Genomic DNA, 16341 nt, shown 5'->3' on the forward strand with positions numbered 1-16341 from the left:
CTGTATTTGCCGTTTGTTTTTGTCATTTAATTGATTGGGATTCATAATTTAATAGCTGATATTCCTCCTTAAACCACTGGAACAAACTTGTGCTCATCCTTCAATGACCTTGTAATAATGTCAGATTAAATATGCACCAAGATAACAGCCGACCTGCCCAGTGTACTGCCATATACCAATACTAATCATTGTGAGACTTTTGATGCCTACATGTTTAATATATTTATGAATTATGTTTTATTGTAGAATCCCATGTAATGTGGAAATCTCAGACCCATTTACTATCAGCTCCATCAGTCTTTCCACACAGTTCTGTGTGTGTGCGTGTGCGCATGTGTGCGTATGTGTGGTGGTGAGTTCTGACTCAGTCTGGCTCTGCCTGTTTATGAAATATGAGTGGGCTAGAAAGTCAAAATTAAAGGACAAACATGTGCTGCGAGGAAATGAGAAATTACCCAATGGGTGCTCTGTTGTACCCCATCTGGTACCTCAGCAGTACCAAGCTAAGATGATCCTATAACTAGACACTACATTGGCTACATCAGTCACAACTCCTGACATGTTGGACAAATCCCCTAGAAGGACGAGTAAATCCTAATTTGTACTTTTTTCAGGTCAGTGACAATGAGACTGAGAGGTGAGGCTCTGGGAAAACTGATTCAAATGCTCACATTTCAGGCTGTGGTATTGCTGTGATGTGGGACACTATCAAACTTCTGTTAATCCATCACTTTTGTAATGACTGTCACCTCTCCATATGTGGTGAAAAAGGGGCAAGCCAAGTTTAAGCTAATCTGCCTGGAGCTAATGTATGGTATTGATAATGCTACGTGCCCTAACCCAGTTGGTGTGCTCCACTTCTTCTACTTGTGATTTCTGTTGCAAAGCAATACAGTGCAGATCAATAGACCATGAAGGGTGGACTGAATAGCTGTGTGTTTGCATTGACTGGGCTGCTGTTTCTGGGGCAGATGCACGAGCTACTTTCTGGTGTGTGGTTGTGCACTTTAACAATAATACTAACATCTGGTTTCTCTTCTCTCCCTTTGTCTTGTCTTTTGTTTCGTGCATACAATTCTTTCCCCATCCTGTTTTTGTTCCTTTTTCTGCTCAGTGTGATCAGGATCAGTGCATTCAGAGCACCAAATTCGTTTTACAGGCTGCCACCACCCCTCTCCTCCAGCAGCAAACCAGTGAGCCCGTCATCCTGACAGCTTCCCCAGAAAATGGGATCCTGAGTGGACGGACGGCGTTGTCACTGGGCGGTCCCTGTACCTCACTCCCCCTTGGACAACCCACTCCTCCCACGTCAACACCAAGCCTGAGTTGTCACGAAGTCGTGGACATGTTACCCATCCACACCCACACACACAGCCACGCCCACACGCACCCCCACCCCCACAACCACACACATCCCCTTCAAGACCCCATGGCACATCACCACTTCCTGACCCCAGAGGAGGTGCCCTCGCCGCCAGGCATGCTTCCCTGTGGCAGCCCCATGGGTCACAGCCCCACAGTACAGGCGGGCTTCTATAACCCTGCCAGTCAGGACTCCCTGCACGAGGACTCTGTCAGAGGACTGGTCAAACTCAGCTCAGTCTGACACTGGTAGACCCCCAGTCCCCCTGTGCCACAGACTCAACAGCACAAGCTGAACTGAATAAGCTGTGGTTTACTCTGCTGCTACTAATACCCTCAAGCCAGTGTTTTGCCTTTGCTGGAGATGGGAAAGATACTTGCCCAATTAGCCCATAGACAACACCTTTTTGTTCACTCAAAGGAATCTCTTCTTAAAGAGGACCTGTTTCAAGACAAAATGCCATTTTCTGTGAAAAGCAACCCTGCTGATTGGACAATGTCTTTGGCCATATTTGGACTTTTAAGTCAGCATTTCAACAATTGGTTTCATGATATTGCATATCATGTTGTTTTTTCTACGTTTATGTAAGAAAATAAGACAGCTGTACTGTTTCATGGTATTACAGAATAGTACAAAAAATATATTTCCTGTGGATATTAATAAAACTTTTTATCAGATGAGTCTGGATCAACTTTTTTTTTTTTAAGAATTCTTTTTATCACCAACTCAAACATGTCTATATCGTGTACAGCAGTACTTTGGTGCTACCTTGTGGATAGAAGTGGTAAAGCTCGGTGACAATGTCAAACTGCTTTTGGTTAATGCATTTCATAAGTTTATTTTTTCAGCAACTACACTGCATAAGATAAAGGGGTGAGTTGTCTCTAAATGAAAATGTGATAACTGATGGAAATATTCTTATCAATTCTGGTTTATAATTTTTTTAATCAGAATTTTGCAGGAAAGAAAGAATATATGTTCCAAGTATTTCTGAGTTCATGAGAATTTAATGAACAAAATAAACATCTTTCATTTTAAAATGTCCCATAATCCAGATTTAGACCTATTAAATACATTCTTATTAGACTGGCATGGCACATTTCAGGAAAACTGTTTGTAAACAACTAAATAGAAAATGGTTCTGTCTGACTCATTCTTTTTAACAGCTGTAGCGTGAAATGGGAAGAGAGAGAGGGTAGAGACATTCTGCAAATGATTGAGGCTAGGAGTGAACCCATAATGCCGAGGTGATAACAGCATATGTGCAACAACTTAAACCACTACGTCACCAACGAGTGCTTGAACCATCATTCTTTGTTCCTCTCGTTTATGCCGAACAGAGAAGAGTATTGTAGGCTGCTCATGAGATGCACGTCACCACACTTTGACATCGATGAGCTCCACATCTCCCATAATCTCCATCTGATCGATGCTTTTCAGGTCCTGCACTCTGTGCCTGAACTCAAATAGATGTGACCCATTCACTGCCACCTTAAACTGATGGGGCTGACAGAGGATGAGAATCTACAAAGAAAAATAAGTACAGAAGTAGAGATGTAGTGTAGTGTTCCATTGAGGGTAACGATGCACTTACCTCAAAGTATTCCCCAGATGAGAATGGAAAGAATGGCAACTCCCGTTCTTCATATCCCCAGCATTCACTCAGGTACGAGTTCCTTATAAATACGGCTGACTTTATGCGAGGGTTCAAATGCAGAGCAATGTTTTCAGTTTGGCTACTTCGTAGATTTATAGTGAAACTGTAATAACAGGAGTATATATGTATTTTAAAACCCCAACATGAAGCATGCACATGTGTGGGAATGTGTGTTCTTTCCTTACCTGTGAGGATAGATGCTGACCTGCCCTTTGATTGTAATATGCTCCCCAGGGTTGAGTCCATTGAGGATACTACCTTTGTATGGGAGACTCTGTAATGTTTAGTATTTCAAAATTGAAATTTGCAACTCAATTTTATTAATACATTTGACCAATATTTGCACTTTTTTAAGCTGCTATTCGCTTTGAAGTTTCAGTATTGGGAAATATTTTTATTTGGATCTAAAAAAACAAATCATAGGTCTGGGTCTGTTGTCCTATATTGGCACAAAAATTCAAAATTACTATACATAAACTGCATGGGATTGTGTTCTTGCTGCATATAAGCACTTCTATAGATGGACAACATGAATATTATTGTTTAAATCAAATATATAAATCAAATCCTTTATTAAAGGCATGAAAGAGTCAGCACAGGTACATAATATGCCTGCTGTGGAATAATTGTTCACTTACATTATCGACATAGTTTGCATTCTGTTTATGCCTCATTTGCATAGAGCACAAAGTTAATCCCTTTTCGCAGGAAAAGGAAATATTTCACTGTAAACTGAAACTTTCTTGTATAATATCCAAAGTAGGCCTGTCCCGATAGTTCAACTTATTTAATGTATGATCACTGGAACAATATATTTTGGAGCTCAATATTTATCGTGTGCACAAGTGACCTCTATACAACTGACTTATATTGCTTCATTCTGCTATTTATTTGTTGCAGCTGATGACTCTTAATGATACTGTCAATTTAAAAATGGTTTACTAGGATTATCTTGCATTATTGTTATTGTATCTGTGGCATAAAGCAGTTTCAATATTATCGTTTATCACAGTATAACTCTGTAGCAATACATCATCCTTCAAAATGTGTTATCTAACAGGCCTAATCCAAAGAATTAATTGATAAACTGTGTAAAGGTTTGTTGATTCTACAATAATATGCATAATGTATTAAGGTCAGTCTACACTGCACAAAGTTGCCATTGAGTCCAGATTTAGTTACATCACAAGACACTCCCCGTGTTTTATCCAAGATGAATGACGCAAAAAGGGCAAACTCACCAAGTCACCTGATTCTGAGTATATTGCCTATAACAGGGCAGAGCCAAACAAAGTCATGAGTAAAGAAATAACTCAAATAGCACATCTTCATCTAAAGGAGGACAAACAGAAACTTACTGAACTTGGGATGTAGCCAACTGCACACACCAAAACATCTCCTGAAACAGAAAATGTGTCGACCCTGTTGAGCGGCATTCTGTGCTTGTATTCCAGTAAGTGCGTGCCATTCACCGCCACCTACAAGTATTTGAAATGATCTGCACCTGCTTTTCCCAATGTTTGAAACGTAAGGTAATGACTGACCTTAAAGGCATTGTTATGTACCAATATAAGGGCCTCAAAGGGGGCTCCTTGTTTGAAAGGTAGCTGATAAGTGGTTTCTTCTTTGCCCCAAATTTCCTTCTGCAGGGAGTTGCAGACGACACACAGTGAGCCGCTGAACTGAGCCCTAAAGCAAAGGGCCACATCTGAGCACGGCTTAGTGCTGCAACCACTCGACAAGTCTATCTGAAAGCTAGAAAAAAAACAGACATTCACGTTACAGGGGAAAGAATAGTACAACCACCTCAACTATTTTGATACTGATGACTTCTGCAAGGAGTTTCAGTGAAAAATGTGCTCCTCTTTTTTTCATGGGTTTCAGCTTAATGTTATATGGGTTAGGATCATTTTGAGGATGCTTGACCATTCAAATGATATAATATTTTGTTTGAATTGTTATGGCAAACATTCTAACTTTTCATCATTCTGAAAACCATGGACATAACCGCAGGAACTAGGAGTGCTGAAGGGTTAGGGGATCTGCCCTAGGCAAAACTAGATCTATTCCTAAAAGTTCAATTTTATATTTAAATACATTTCTATTTTTACTTTATTGAATCTTTTCTGCAATAAATGTTTAATAAAATTAAACTATGGGTAAACTAAACCTGAATGCAATGCCCCGTGCTCATATGCAGTGCGCAAACCTGTGAGCGATGAGCAGTGACAGAGAAATATTGCTTTTTACTATTTTATGGAGGACTTTTGCAAAAGCACAGGGAAAAGAACAAGCCTGGACTGGATTAAGAGGAAGAAACAACAACGTGAATGCCTAAAAGTTTGGACTTTGCTGGAGTTACAGCCTGGATTTGTTGTACAGGTCGTGTTTGTTTAAAACTAATACATACAGGACTTGCTGTGTGTAATGACATTATTTCCACATGTAGAGGGGGTGAGTTTTATTATTTATCTTACTCTGACGCTTGCTTGTGTATCGTGTGGGGTAAAGTGAGGCCGAACATGCACGCGAGCCAAATTTGATTTTGCGCCTTCACTTTGTATTTGTTGTGTATTTTTATGTACGTGACAAAGGCTGAAAGGTTAATAAGTAGGCAGGCAGGCTAAAAATGTAAGCGAAATCTGCATTGCTTTTAAAAACAAACAAACTCTGCACCCCTATCGAAAATTACATTACCTCAGCTATGCCCATGGATACTATAATAAAAATTGAAGCTCAACAGTGGCTGAGGTAGTAAAATAATCAATGCATAACCAGACAGTTCAATCCCAGTACTGACATGCATACTGTCATGTCCTTGGACAAAACCTTCTACCACCTTGCCTCTGTGAAAGTGGCAGAACTGACTTACCACCACTAAGTTAACAGTGGGGAGTGAATAGATAATGACACACAGATGCTAATGGACCCAGTTGTCAGCTAGATAGATTTATTTATGAAATACCCACAGTGTTTCACACACAGCACTTCACTGTTAAGCATTTTCAGTATTTTGTTGATAAGACAGAATATATAAATAGGCTATAAATGTATTGTTGCTATGCTACTCTGTAAAACAAAGAGCCATTACATTGGAGAAAGTAGGTTAATAGGGTGCATGCAGTGGGATACACTCATCCAGATACAAACATTACCTGTCAGCATGCTGAGGTACAGTGCCCTGGACAATGATGACTTCTCCCGGGTGCAGGCCTCCAGGTATGGCTCCTGTGTACGGGATCACCTGAGAAGAAAAAGGAAATGAATGTTATCAATGTCACTTTCCTTTTAGAATGAATCAGAAACTACATGTGCTATATAGGCTACATATGAGCTAGGCCTACATAAAATATTATATAAGCTACATAATAAATCAGAAAGTACATGCGCTATATAGGCTACATGAAAAAAGATGTCTGAGAGAAGGTTACTCAACCATTTAAGTGTTGGACATGAAATGTGCGTAATGTAACACGATTCAGAGGTTTGCGGTGATTACGTGTCTAGCTCTACACGTCTCTGCACGCTGCTAACACTTTATGAAACAAGACTCTTACCGGGTTTAATACTCTGTGTTTCGCATTGGCCACAGACATCGAGATTCTTCGGTCAGACTACACCATGTAGATGTGCTTAAAAGGTGTGTGGAACGCTATCCCGACTATACTATACGACTATACGTTTTAATAGTAGTATAAGTCTGCACAGCTCCGTTAGAGCATCTTCTGACAGGCCTCTGCATCCCGCGCGCCTGCGTCACTGCGTCATAAGAGGCATCAACGCGCATCCAGCCCCTCACGTGCGCGCAGCCTACATACGTGTTGATAATGACATCAATTAGGCCTATGTTATTTTATTATTTAACATACGTTCCCTCTAATGTGATTATGAATCATGGTGTGAATTTAAAAGCAGTTTAATGATTACCTATTATTTGTTCCAACTTTCTGGCTGTTTCCCCGCCTCTAGTTGCCAGTTTCGTTTTTCTTATTTGGAGTTTCGTTTCTCTGGAAGTGAGTAATAGTCTCTATATAAAGATCCCCAACACAGATACTCTTCATTCAGCTTCAGAACCCAACACAGATCCTGTACACCCAGCCTCATATCCTACTATGGGGCTTTGTGAGTATTATTCTTTGGTATCATTAAACCATTGCATATGTCTGTAGGCTTCTTTATTAGTAGAATGTTATCTTGTTTCCAATAATTTTAATGTATTTTTAGTGACGTATGCCGCTGTTGCTGCTGGAGCAGGTAAGATTTATTTTGTCTATTCATTCTTCTTGATTTAGTAGCTTAATAATGATGATGATTAATATTTTAAAGTAGCCTAGATCAGTGTTTCTTAAACAGTGGCTCCTCTCATCTCTTTAGTGTCGTGTTTGTTTACATTGGAAATGACGTAATCCTTGTTTAGATCTGCTTTAGCCTTAGATTAGACATAGAATAGTCCTGTTATATAGTTTATTTAGATCTGGGAGTACTCAACGTCATGCCTTTGGTGGTACTTGGTATAAAAAGTTTGAGAGCCATTGGCCTAGATGTTATGAGTAATGCCGTGAGTCATAGACTCCTATGTACTTATCTTGTTAGCCTATAAATATACACATTTAAAAATGTGTACACTGTGCATAGTTTTTCCAATTTGTTTTCCTTTGAGTAGCAGGCTCTGTGGCTGCTGTCCCCTTGGTCCTGGGAGCGGTCGGCTTTGGATCAGCAGGAATATTAGCTGGTTCCGTGGCAGCCAAAATGATGTCAGCTGCAGCCATTGCTAATGGAGGAGGAGTGGCTGCTGGAAGCACAGTGGCTGTTCTCCAGTCAGTGGGTAGGGAAAACAAGTTATTTATGATGCAATATTTACTGTGTCACTGCACACACTTTATCGGTGATGTTTGGACAGGTCACTGCAGAATGGCAGCCACAGTCTGCTCCTGGGCAGCTATGGCCCAGGAAAAGAGAGTCTTAGAATCTTAAGAGAGTAAATAATGGCCTCCTAAAGGCTTGAGAAGCCTTGTTGTTGTTGTTATGCTTTATTGTTACCAGGTGAATCATTTCAAACATTGCTGTAAAACCAACACAAACATAATTATGTGTAATGTGTGTCTGCAGGAATGGCTGGGCTCTCTGGAAGTGCTACAGCAGCTGTTGGCAGTGTTGGAGGGACTTTGGGTGCTATTATTGCAGCAATCGTGTAAAATTATATATATAAAACAAGGAATATTACATTGTACAAAACATAATGGATGATTAGTCTCATTGTCAAAAACTTAAATTCTCTTTCTAAAAATAAAAGTTTTACATTTTAATAGTCTCCTGGTTTTGTAATTTCTAATAAAACCACAGACACTATTCAATGAGTTTACTATAACTGAAGTGCATTTTTATGTTACCTTGTATAACAAAACATACCATGGATTTAAAACTAGAATTTATAATTCTAACATTACACCACTAAGCTTCATATCGGCTGTTTACAATTTATATAATTTTAAACTGTGCTCTTAATCATTTATACTTCCCTGCTGTGGGTTAAATATAGTTACATTAAGTGTGCTGGGTAAAGGTAACGCAAGAGCCGGATATTGGCAATTTGGAGCATGGTGTCAGACTTTCAACTCAAGCTTGTTGGATACTTACTACACGATTGCAGCAAAAACAATACATAACAGCTATTAAAATTGATTATTGTTATGTTAAACAGTAGGTATTATAATAAACAATATGCACTGAAATATGAACATTTCAAAAGCTTTTTTTTATTTAAATTCACATTTTTATAACATCTTCCTTCTGCTCAAACTGAACCCACATTGTAGGCATCACATTACACACAGCACAAACCTGTCCAAGACACAAAACAAATGTAAAATTATAGAGTACTTGTAGCGCACAAACAACATGCAAAACAGAAAAGGCACCAGTTCCAAAACAAATGAACATATAAACTCAAAATATGATTGCTTGATTTCTTTCATAAATTATATCTAAAATAATATATATTTATGCGTTTAGTATAACATTTCATCTTTATATGGCTCTTTTAAAATATTGGCTTTTCATACCAGAACTATATGACCATCGTGAACACCTCCTGTGATAAGGCACTCATTATATTCGCTTTAGCCTTTACGCTTAATACATTTATTTCTGACTGTTGCTTTAGATCTACTCTTTTAATTTAAGTTGCCATATATAAATAATCTCTCATAAGGTGTTCAAATAAATTTAGAAAAATGCTTATTTTATTATACCAAATGGCACCACCACAAAAAGGTGACACAGCTACATGCCAAAAAAAAAAAAAAAAAAAAAGTCTTTTACGCACTAGCCTATCAGTTAGGAGCCGATGTTTTTGCTCCCTTGTGGGCTACTTTCTGTGCGATCCCATAGGGCACGTGACAGGCCACAGTCCCCAGCTCAGCAGCGCCCTCTATATGAAACATCTGGTCGTCAAAGAAAAGATGTGGCCGGATCTTCTCCAGCATGGGGCCCTTGGGAGCCCCCGCCAGAAAGAGCGCCTCGTCTATCTCCAGGCCCCACGAGCGCAGGGTTTTGAGCGCGCGAGCCCCGGAGCTGGCCGCGCTCCGGGCCGTCACCAGGTATGTGCGGATGGGACAGTCCATTCTCTGGCCTTTGTCGTAAAACTTCTTCTGCAGCTTTCCCAGTGCTTCCAGGAAGCCTTTGAGGGGCCCCTGGACGAAAAAGAGTTAGCCACTTTCATGTCCCATGCTCATTTTGCTAGCTGTAATATTTGGATCATTTAAAAGTTGCATGAAAGAGAATGCACTTTTAAAGCTTTTTGGTGCAATAAAAGTAGCTCATCTAAATGCACGATAGTTTACTGTATAACTTATTATTATTATTGCGGGCCATCAGAAATATTACGTTGTGCACTTTATAAGGTTTACTTTATTGTTTCCTTTTGGAAATTTGTCCTCTGCATTTGACCCATCCTTCAATGCTGCCAGAGCAACCTGCAGCAACAGTCCATCTCCAGATCTTGCCTTTTGTGCATGTTTTTAGTACGTTATTTTAACACTATATAATCTTATAGCACTTGCACTTTTATTATTAAAGGTTAAGGGTCACTGTAAATAATATGTATTCATTTAGACAGTGATTGTTAATTATTCACTGTGTTTCATTGTAGCAAAAAACAAAGTTTAAATCTGTCAACTGGACAAATCGTAAGAGACGTTTTGCTGCTCATCCAAGCCGCTTCTTCAGTTCAGTGTGTTTTATTGTAAATATTTATTTTGTTGCCCGGAAGTGATTGGTCATGTCACTGCCCAGTTCTAAGCTAGAGCGTGGCAACCACGGATCTATTAAAATAATAAATCATAAAAAAAATATAAATAAATAGTAGGTGGCAACTTAGCCAGTCATTATTAGTGATGCGACTTTCGACTCTTTCAGGCTATCTGAATGTATATATGTTATATGACAGAAACCACAGTGAGAATTCATTTTAATTACAAAATAATCACTGAGAGAGACGACCAAGGCTCAGAGAGTGGGAGAGTGTTTACCCTTTGAAATTATGAATAATCTAAATAAAACACTGCACTGCAATAATAATAATAATAAAGAAACATTACTTATTATGCTACCAAATAATTTGTTTTGCTCACAAAGCTCTCATTTGTGTTTCTTGCTCTGCTTCTGTGCTGATTCTTGTGATGGTTCAGGGTTAATCAGTATAACAAAACAATTAGAAAGAAAAAGATTCAATTCTTTTAAAAAATTAGATCTGGTCCAGCTGTTCACGGTAAGGAACCGTTCAAAAGAGCCAACTCGCTCATGAACGTCACATCATTAGTCAGTATATCAGAAGTTGAAGCAGACTCGTGTCTGTTCTGCCTTTGGGATGTCTATGTTGTTATTGCCCTACGTTTTTCCTTTTGTAATCTCCGTTAACTTGTATACAACAATATTTCACTACCTACTCTACAATGTATTATTATTTTCACCAGGGCTCTTCATGTCCTCATGTCATTACACCTTGAATAAATGGTGGATAAAGGATACCTTTTTCTTGTCTTCATTTGAGGAGTCCGAAACTTACATGGTCCAGGGGCCTGTTCTCATGCTCCTTCTCATGCTCGAAGAACTTGTCCAGACCATGGGCTTTGTAAATGCGCTCCGACTCATCTGAAAACAGGACCGCGTCGCCATCGAAGGCTACACGCAGCTGTACGTCGGACACTTCAGTGATCTTGTCTGGGGTGAACATTGTAGCCGCAGCTATACCTGCCATCACAAAGCACATTGCCTAGGGGTGGAAAATGACAAATTACAAATACTAGGGTTACCAAAGTTAACAACCGGTAGATCTCTGGATTAATTGTATGTTTAAATTTATTTTTTTTATTCTACTTGTAGCTGCTTAAAATAATAGGAGCTACTAAGTGTCTCACTGTTCCTCTCTACACCTGTAAACACACATAAAGCCACTGCATCAACTGCTCAATTGGTGAGAGCACAGAGAATACACAGATTGTTGTTTGAAAACATTTAATTCAATTTTAAACTGTTTATAAAACTTAACCAAAATTGCATAGTACTTTGAGTAGTATTTTACTGTAACTGTACTCTTATGTAACAATACGTTTTTAGTACTTACTGCCTCTGCTATTACCTCATCATACAAGAGCTACAAGCATACAAGATGTTTTTGTACCTTCTTCCAGGGCTTCCCGCACCTTGCTTGAATCCGCAGATAGGTACAGGTTTGTGTGGTAGGCCTTTAAATATCCTATTGGGCTTTTCCCTCCAGTCATACAGAAACGCTCGATCAGTAACTCTGCAAGTAGGAACAAAAACAGTGCAATATTAGTAATGTATTTTGGAGCAGTGTAATGTTACTATGTACTGAAGTGTGTGCTGTCTGCCTTAACTTTCTCGGAGAGAGTCCCATTCAAACTAATGAGTGACAGCTTTTTATCATTTAAGAACCTTACCTATGACCTTCTTAGACTAGCAATGGAGAACATACATTGTCCATTGACTCATGCAGTTTCTTTGAATAATTTCCTTTTCATGTTAATCACAATGCCATGTCTTAGGTCCACTTAGAGAATGTCCTATATGTGACCTGTGGAAGGAAACTGGGTCATGAGTCAGTGGCAGTGTGGGAAGAGAGAGCTGTTGTGTGGAGAACAGAATGTGTCCGTAGAGTCAACACATCCGATTGTGTCCATAGAAATGATATTGCTTTTCCATTAATGTTTCACAATATGACATTAAACTAATCTATCTTTCATTTACGCAGTCATAGGTGTTGATATTGCTCTTGAAAAACATGTACTCTCATTATGAGCATGTTCACCTCTCCATAGATCTGACCTGCAACTTGGCCTGGTAGTATTTGTTTACATTGAGATTAATATGTTAATTGCCATACACTGAAACATTCCTGGCAAAGCATTAACATCTCCATGGAAACAAGCAGGCAGTGGATCTTCCTCTAGAAAAGTTACATAGTCCACCTAGTATATGGCACAGGATGTACATTGACAATTTACAGTAGCACTCTTCTACACATACTCTTATATGCGTCACATTACATTCAAGATGGTCAGAGCATGTATAAGTGTGTAGATTTTCTTTGGGGTGCATACAGATTGCTTCATGGGCTGGTTGGTTCATTAAATGATCAGTTCTGTAATGATCCCAGTTTGAAAGCCGAATGATTTTTTTGTACTGATCAAGACTGTGCTGCTCAGTCATAGCCACAAGGGGGCAGTGCGGGAATATATATAATTGCTCAACATACACATTACATGCACTTATGAAACAAAAACACCCTTGCATAATCTAATCCTAAAATTAAGCATTGACAAATATGGATAATGTACCATGAAATAAACACTTAAACACCCATAATGTATATATGGTGGTGGGGGTGGTGGGGGCTCACTTGTGACTTACCGTGGTGGTTGATGGTGTTGATGAGACGAAGGCCCACGTATGCATGGTTATTTGTTATAAGCACCACATCAAAGAGCTCTTCACTGGACGGGTACAGTTCTCTCAGCTGAGCATTCACTGCCTCCAGAGCCTGCCCACACAAATATGGGGGATTAAGGGAGACTACAAAATATAGCTTCAATGTATTTTTATGATAGAATTCACTATGGGATTATATACAAGACAAAGGGTGCCTATTTTGCAATGGATTAGTCCTGGTGTAGCCTTTATTTGGTTCTGGTTACGTTGTAGTTTAGTTCTTTTGCATTTCACCTGGTTCACTCATTTTTTTATTTTGCTGTATTCCCAGTGTATATATAGATTGAGGTAAATCCTGGTTGGTTTACCAGTCTCACTTTTTAATCTCAATAATAAGACTATTCCGATACTAATACTATTACTTTGTCTTAAGTATTTAAGGATACAGGGATCCTGCTTTTTCACTTCTGATACCAATATCAATACTATGGCTTTAAGTATCTGCCAGTATCTGATATTAACCCATGCAAGTGTAGGGTTTGAAAGTCGAATTTTTTTTACAGTTTAACACAGTTATTACAAAATGTATTCCATCGTGTTATGTATCTGTTATTTATCCTGCACGTAACTACTGAACAGTTACCTGGGATCCACAATACACAGTTCAGTTCATACAGTGAATCTCCCCATTTTCAAATGGGCGTGGCTGACAGGTGGATTAGCCAGTCCATATTGGAAAAAATAAACAAACAAAAAAAATTCTCAGGGGACTGAAAAACATTGTGTTTTTCTGCAGAATCAAAGGGCGAAGCACTAAACTCTGTTCATCTGAGGTGAGATAAAAGTTTTATTTGTAAATCATAGGTGACCAATGAGCTCCTTTTTTTCACATGTCACTGAAAAAACCCCAAATCTGATTGCATGATCACAATTTGATCAGGCTTGAGAGGTAACGGAGGGCATGGGGACCAGAATGATCAATCAGTATAAAAAATACAGCAATATCATTCTGGATTTGCCAAGCAAACTGAACAGTTAAAGTGTAAGTTCAAACATTATGACACGGCCTGGGCCTATATCAATAGTATCAATAGTCTCATTACATCCAATTTAATGCCCAACCAGAATATTGGTTGAACTGATATCATACAACCATAGCACTACCTGATCCAACAAATATTCCTGGATCAGCCCTGAGAGTTAATACCAGTATCAGCGCATCCCTAATATCTGCCAACACTGGATTACCCTAGTATGGATCTGGTCTAGTCTTAGTTTGAACCTAATTTAGCTTAAGAAGGGCTAATAATACCAACTAGGTCTTGTTCCAGTTGGTATTATTAGCCCTTCTTTCTTGTGTTTAATTCCTACCGTTTCATAGACCTGGTTTAGCTCTGATTAAGTTTTCGTTTAGTCCTTGTAAAGACTTAATGGGTTCATGGTTTAGCCCTGATTAAGGAGAAATTAAAAAGTATAAAAAGACATTTGACCAATTGTTTGTCAAATTGCAATATTTAATGTACTTATTCCTTTTATTTTAATAATGTCCTGCAGCTTTGGATAACAGATTATAACTTTTAATTTAGTTTGTAATATTTTTTGTGGCCTCACCTTGACAAAGGAGAAGGCAGGACCTGGGCTGAAGGGCTCTGTTTCATGATCCACTTGATACTTGATGTACTCCTCCATGCCCTGCTCCTCAAAGATCCTCTGCTCCTTCTCCATGTTGAAGAGTACTCGAGAAGATACTGCAATGGTGACTGCATTCTCTGACTTAGGCTGCAGTAACAGTAAAAACACATTTTTTTTTATTATATAGTTTTATATTTGTGTATGTTTTGTTACTAATGCTTTGAGTAGTGACGTAACAGCATCATAGTGGCAGTCGGCTGATAGGACATACTTTCCGGAGGCTAACTTTGAGAGTGACATGCCAGAGAACTGACACTTGTTAACCCTTTAGCTTACTATTCAGTACTAAACATATTTTTAAAACACATATTACACTGCATTACATTACAACTTGTATAGAGTAGTTTTAACTAGATGTTTTGACTTGATCAGTTAGTTCATCTAGATTTTACATCCTTTTTCAAATTCAAATAACATTTTTGGCAGTTGAGTATATATTGAGCACTATTCAAATAGTGAACAATGTTGGTGTAGTATCTTAGTTTATCAAATATGGATGTGCTCTGCATGCACCAAAATACTGTATTTCTCCTCTGGGGGAGTACTGCGATCTGTCCCTTTAATGTAGCCAGGATATTTGTCTAATTTGTAACCAGAAACCTGTGCCTTTGTCACACTCAACAATAGACTTCATATTGAATAATGTCCCAAAACATTGCCTTTAACAGTTTCCATCTACTTTTACACATAATTCTTTATAAGTTAGGCATAACATGGTTAAATTTGACGGAGGCCTTGTTACAAAATTGCTTCTATTCATGACATGACAGCTCAAAAGCCTGTCAGTTGCACTTCATTACTCACAGGTTGTGGCTTTCTGGTTGGCGTGGAGGGCTTCGGAGCATCTTCTAGCGTTGTTCTATCTCCTCTGCTGCCATTTGTGGTCGTGTTTCCTCCACTGAGCGTTTGCCCATGGCTCATGTTTACTCAGCTCTTCCTCACTCTCTCCAGGACCACACTGAGCGCCAGTGCATCCCGTGATGGCTCTGCCCCCCTTATTCTAACACTCTGTCTTCAATATTTCATTTCAGTAGTGCACTCTCAAGATGACAGCAGTGTAGATACAAAAAAATTGCACCACTGCGGAAGTACACAGGTGGGTGTATGGGAAAAGACTTAATCCCCTTTCCTTAACCTTCTGTTACTATGTGTCCTGATGTCACGCTCTGCACTGACTTAAAGCTATTTGGTATCCTCCCCTTTTTTAACCCTTGCAAATCTCTAAGGTGCTGGCTGTGGGAGTGATTTAATGTGTGTGACAACTAGAAGACGATGCTCTACATTGAACGGTGAAGGTCACGGTGTTCAAACCATAATGCGTCACGATGCTCCAGTTCAGTCACGTTTCACCTTTTGCACTATTTCCTCAAGTAACTAATGCTATTACTTTAAGACAACCTTATGTGATACTGCTGTGCTTTTTTCCCCCAGATCATGTTCCTGTTCAGTGATGTTGAAAATGAAAAGTCCATCGTGGGTCATCTGCTGCCATCTTGATTATTTTATTTTGCCTCTGCGTGTGTACAACAGCGCTGCAGGATCCTTTCCACAGTTAGAATTACACTCCAGCAACCACCCCCAGTTACCAAGCAACGGGGAAAAACTGCAGCTGAAATCTGATTGGCCAAGGGGAGGGTGTAATGCGAACGTGGCATCAATCAAACAGGGCCGGGTGATGCAG

The 16341-nt window shown here is 39.2% G+C and overlaps 4 protein-coding genes across 8 annotated transcripts in view; 2 read left to right on the forward strand and 2 right to left on the reverse strand.

Moving 5' to 3' along the window:
* The window catches only part of zdhhc14 (zinc finger DHHC-type palmitoyltransferase 14), a 26820-nt gene extending 24780 nt beyond the window's left edge, over nucleotides 1-2040 (forward strand). The window contains exons 10-11 of one of the 4 annotated variants that reach the window (XM_033988085.2): nucleotides 615-637; nucleotides 1115-2040. In XM_033988085.2, coding sequence (XP_033843976.1) covers nucleotides 615-637; nucleotides 1115-1211 — 120 coding nt within the window. In that variant the 3' untranslated portion in view covers nucleotides 1212-2040. The remainder of the gene's footprint in view (nucleotides 1-614; nucleotides 638-1114) is intronic. The other 3 variants (XM_033988086.2, XM_033988083.2, XM_033988084.2) reach the window with 3 other exon arrangements.
* Nucleotides 2041-2179: 139 nt separating this feature from the next.
* On the reverse strand, nucleotides 2180-6770 carry LOC117390435 (galectin-8-like). Its single transcript, XM_033988176.2, has 8 exons — nucleotides 6578-6770; nucleotides 6176-6264; nucleotides 4565-4775; nucleotides 4379-4498; nucleotides 4262-4288; nucleotides 3206-3294; nucleotides 2958-3123; nucleotides 2180-2887 (listed from the first exon to the last, which is right to left on the reverse strand). Exons 1-8 carry the CDS (start codon nucleotides 6614-6616, stop codon nucleotides 2738-2740), a joined length of 891 nt encoding a protein of 296 aa, XP_033844067.1. The 5' UTR covers nucleotides 6617-6770; the 3' UTR covers nucleotides 2180-2737.
* Nucleotides 6771-6993: 223 nt separating this feature from the next.
* LOC117390571 (interferon alpha-inducible protein 27-like protein 2) lies at nucleotides 6994-8326 on the forward strand. The gene is made up of 4 exons (XM_033988332.2): nucleotides 6994-7142; nucleotides 7245-7274; nucleotides 7684-7845; nucleotides 8130-8326. Exons 1-4 carry the CDS (start codon nucleotides 7133-7135, stop codon nucleotides 8213-8215), a joined length of 288 nt encoding a protein of 95 aa, XP_033844223.1. The 5' UTR covers nucleotides 6994-7132; the 3' UTR covers nucleotides 8216-8326.
* Nucleotides 8327-9321: 995 nt separating this feature from the next.
* Nucleotides 9322-15830, reverse strand: LOC117390491 (cytosolic 5'-nucleotidase 1A-like). 2 transcript variants are annotated; one of them, XM_033988240.2, is made up of 6 exons: nucleotides 15465-15830; nucleotides 14580-14747; nucleotides 12951-13080; nucleotides 11701-11823; nucleotides 11086-11270; nucleotides 9322-9712 (listed from the first exon to the last, which is right to left on the reverse strand). In XM_033988240.2, the coding sequence occupies exons 1-6, from the start codon at nucleotides 15579-15581 to the stop codon at nucleotides 9353-9355; spliced, it is 1083 nt and encodes a 360-aa protein (XP_033844131.1). In that variant the 5' UTR covers nucleotides 15582-15830; the 3' UTR covers nucleotides 9322-9352. The 2 variants fall into 2 exon arrangements, with proteins under 2 accessions (XP_033844131.1, XP_055087151.1); XM_055231176.1 differs by having other exon boundaries at nucleotides 14580-14716; nucleotides 15465-15549.
* Between the last annotated feature and the right edge of the window lie 511 nt (nucleotides 15831-16341).

Source organism: Periophthalmus magnuspinnatus, chromosome 22 (genome assembly GCF_009829125.3).
Source record: "Periophthalmus magnuspinnatus isolate fPerMag1 chromosome 22, fPerMag1.2.pri, whole genome shotgun sequence".
Lineage (NCBI taxonomy): Eukaryota > Metazoa > Chordata > Actinopteri > Gobiiformes > Gobiidae > Periophthalmus > Periophthalmus magnuspinnatus.

Coding starts and splice junctions, on each gene's coding strand:
- LOC117390571 (XM_033988332.2), top strand. Junction 7,275..7,683: donor CGCTGTTGCTGCTGGAGCAG/GTAAGATTTATT, acceptor TCCTTTGAGTAG/CAGGCTCTGTGGCTGCTGTC. Junction 7,846..8,129: donor GGCTGTTCTCCAGTCAGTGG/GTAGGGAAAACA, acceptor GTGTGTCTGCAG/GAATGGCTGGGCTCTCTGGA.
- LOC117390491 (XM_033988240.2), bottom strand. CDS start 15,581: ATGAGCCATGGGCAAACGCTCAGTGGAGGAAACACGACCACAAATGGC. Junction 11,824..12,950: donor CAACACCATCAACCACCACG/GTAAGTCACAAG, acceptor TCCTACTTGCAG/AGTTACTGATCGAGCGTTTC. Junction 9,713..11,085: donor AGAACAGGCCCCTGGACCAT/GTAAGTTTCGGA, acceptor TTTTTCGTCCAG/GGGCCCCTCAAAGGCTTCCT.
- LOC117390435 (XM_033988176.2), bottom strand. CDS start 6,616: ATGTCTGTGGCCAATGCGAAACACAGAGTATTAAACCCG. Junction 4,499..4,564: donor TACATAACAATGCCTTTAAG/GTCAGTCATTAC, acceptor AAATACTTGTAG/GTGGCGGTGAATGGCACGCA. Junction 3,295..4,261: donor ACTCAGAATCAGGTGACTTG/GTGAGTTTGCCC, acceptor TAAACATTACAG/AGTCTCCCATACAAAGGTAG.